Consider the following 1,240-nt stretch of genomic DNA (forward strand, 5'->3'; position numbering starts at 1 on the left):
AAAGCAGACTACACTTATTTCCCCTTTGACACACAAAATTGTTCGATAGATTTAATTTTATGGGGTTACTACAGGAATGAAGTTGTTCTACATCCATTATACGACACTGTAAATATGGAACTCTATGAAATAAACAACCAATGGAATATGGAAGACACTAGAATAAGTCAAAATATTCTTATAAAGGAAAATTCAGCATTCCAAAGGGTTAGGATGGAGTTCAAGATAAGTCGACGCTCTACGTATTACGTACTTTTTTTGATCATGCCTATCATTTTAATGGAGATTCTTCAGATGTTTGTCTTTCTTTTACCGGAGAATTCTGGAGATAGGGTTAGTTTCTCTGTCACCATTCTTCTCTCAATAGCTGTGTACTTGACCATAGTAAGTGAACAAATTCCAAAATCATCGGAACCTGCTATTTCTGTATTGGCAATAAAACTTTTTGCTGATCTTTGCATTGGATGTGTTGTTCAAGTTTTTGTGATCATAAGCCAGTATACGTACACCCGAGAGAAACCAGAGAAACGAGAGGTCCAGGAAATCGAGAAAGTAAACTGTTGTGATCCCAAAATCTGGGCACAAAAGAAAGACTGGACAGCTATTGCATACTGTCTAGATATAACATTTGCCATGGTGGCAGTTTGTGCTATGTTGGCTTCTAATTTGTATTTGTTTGGTAGTTTTATGTAGTTTCTTTAACTCACCTTGAACGAAATATATAGCTAGCTTAATTGTTAAGGATACATGTATATGGTCCTCGGCCAGGAAGGCTAACTCTTTTAAAATATTAGTGATTATTCAATTGATTTAAAATCAAAATGAAAATTGAATGTGTAACTGGATTAAATTATCAAATTCAAATCATTAAACAAAAAATTATTACACATTTTCCTTGTTACCGCAAATTTTAAGAGATTTCTTCCTATCAGATTTGATCCTCGCTAATAATACCAAAATTAGATCCTCGGTAAAAATTCTACTTATACGGTATGATATTAATTTGTTTCTATTCTAGATCTTAATCATTCTTCACCTTTTTTCTTTTAAATACTATTAGTTTTTTTTCCTTCGCCATCCTTCTTGCTACTTATTTTAACATAAAAATGTTTAAAAGAAGATTCGTCGAGCTGTGAATAGAAAATTATTAAACTTATCTCCTTTATTAAAATAATAATTTTGTTTTAAATGACATTTTATGATTTGACACAGTTTTCAAAAAATCGAATATTACTTTCAA

At 31.5% G+C, this 1,240-nt stretch overlaps 1 protein-coding gene across 1 annotated transcript; it reads left to right on the forward strand.

Annotated features, from left to right (window-relative positions):
* The first annotated feature begins 264 nt into the window (after nt 1–264).
* Nucleotides 265–693, forward strand: LOC134276884 (CHRNA7-FAM7A fusion protein-like). The gene has a single exon (XM_062759165.1). It carries the CDS (start codon nt 265–267, stop codon nt 691–693), a length of 429 nt encoding a protein of 142 aa, XP_062615149.1.
* Nucleotides 694–1,240: the final 547 nt, after the last annotated feature.

Source organism: Saccostrea cucullata, unplaced genomic scaffold (genome assembly GCF_032062105.1).
Source record: "Saccostrea cucullata isolate Sc308-1 unplaced genomic scaffold, CSIRO_AGI_Scuc_v1 ctg9007, whole genome shotgun sequence".
In the NCBI taxonomy this organism is placed as follows: Eukaryota; Metazoa; Mollusca; class Bivalvia; order Ostreida; family Ostreidae; genus Saccostrea; species Saccostrea cuccullata.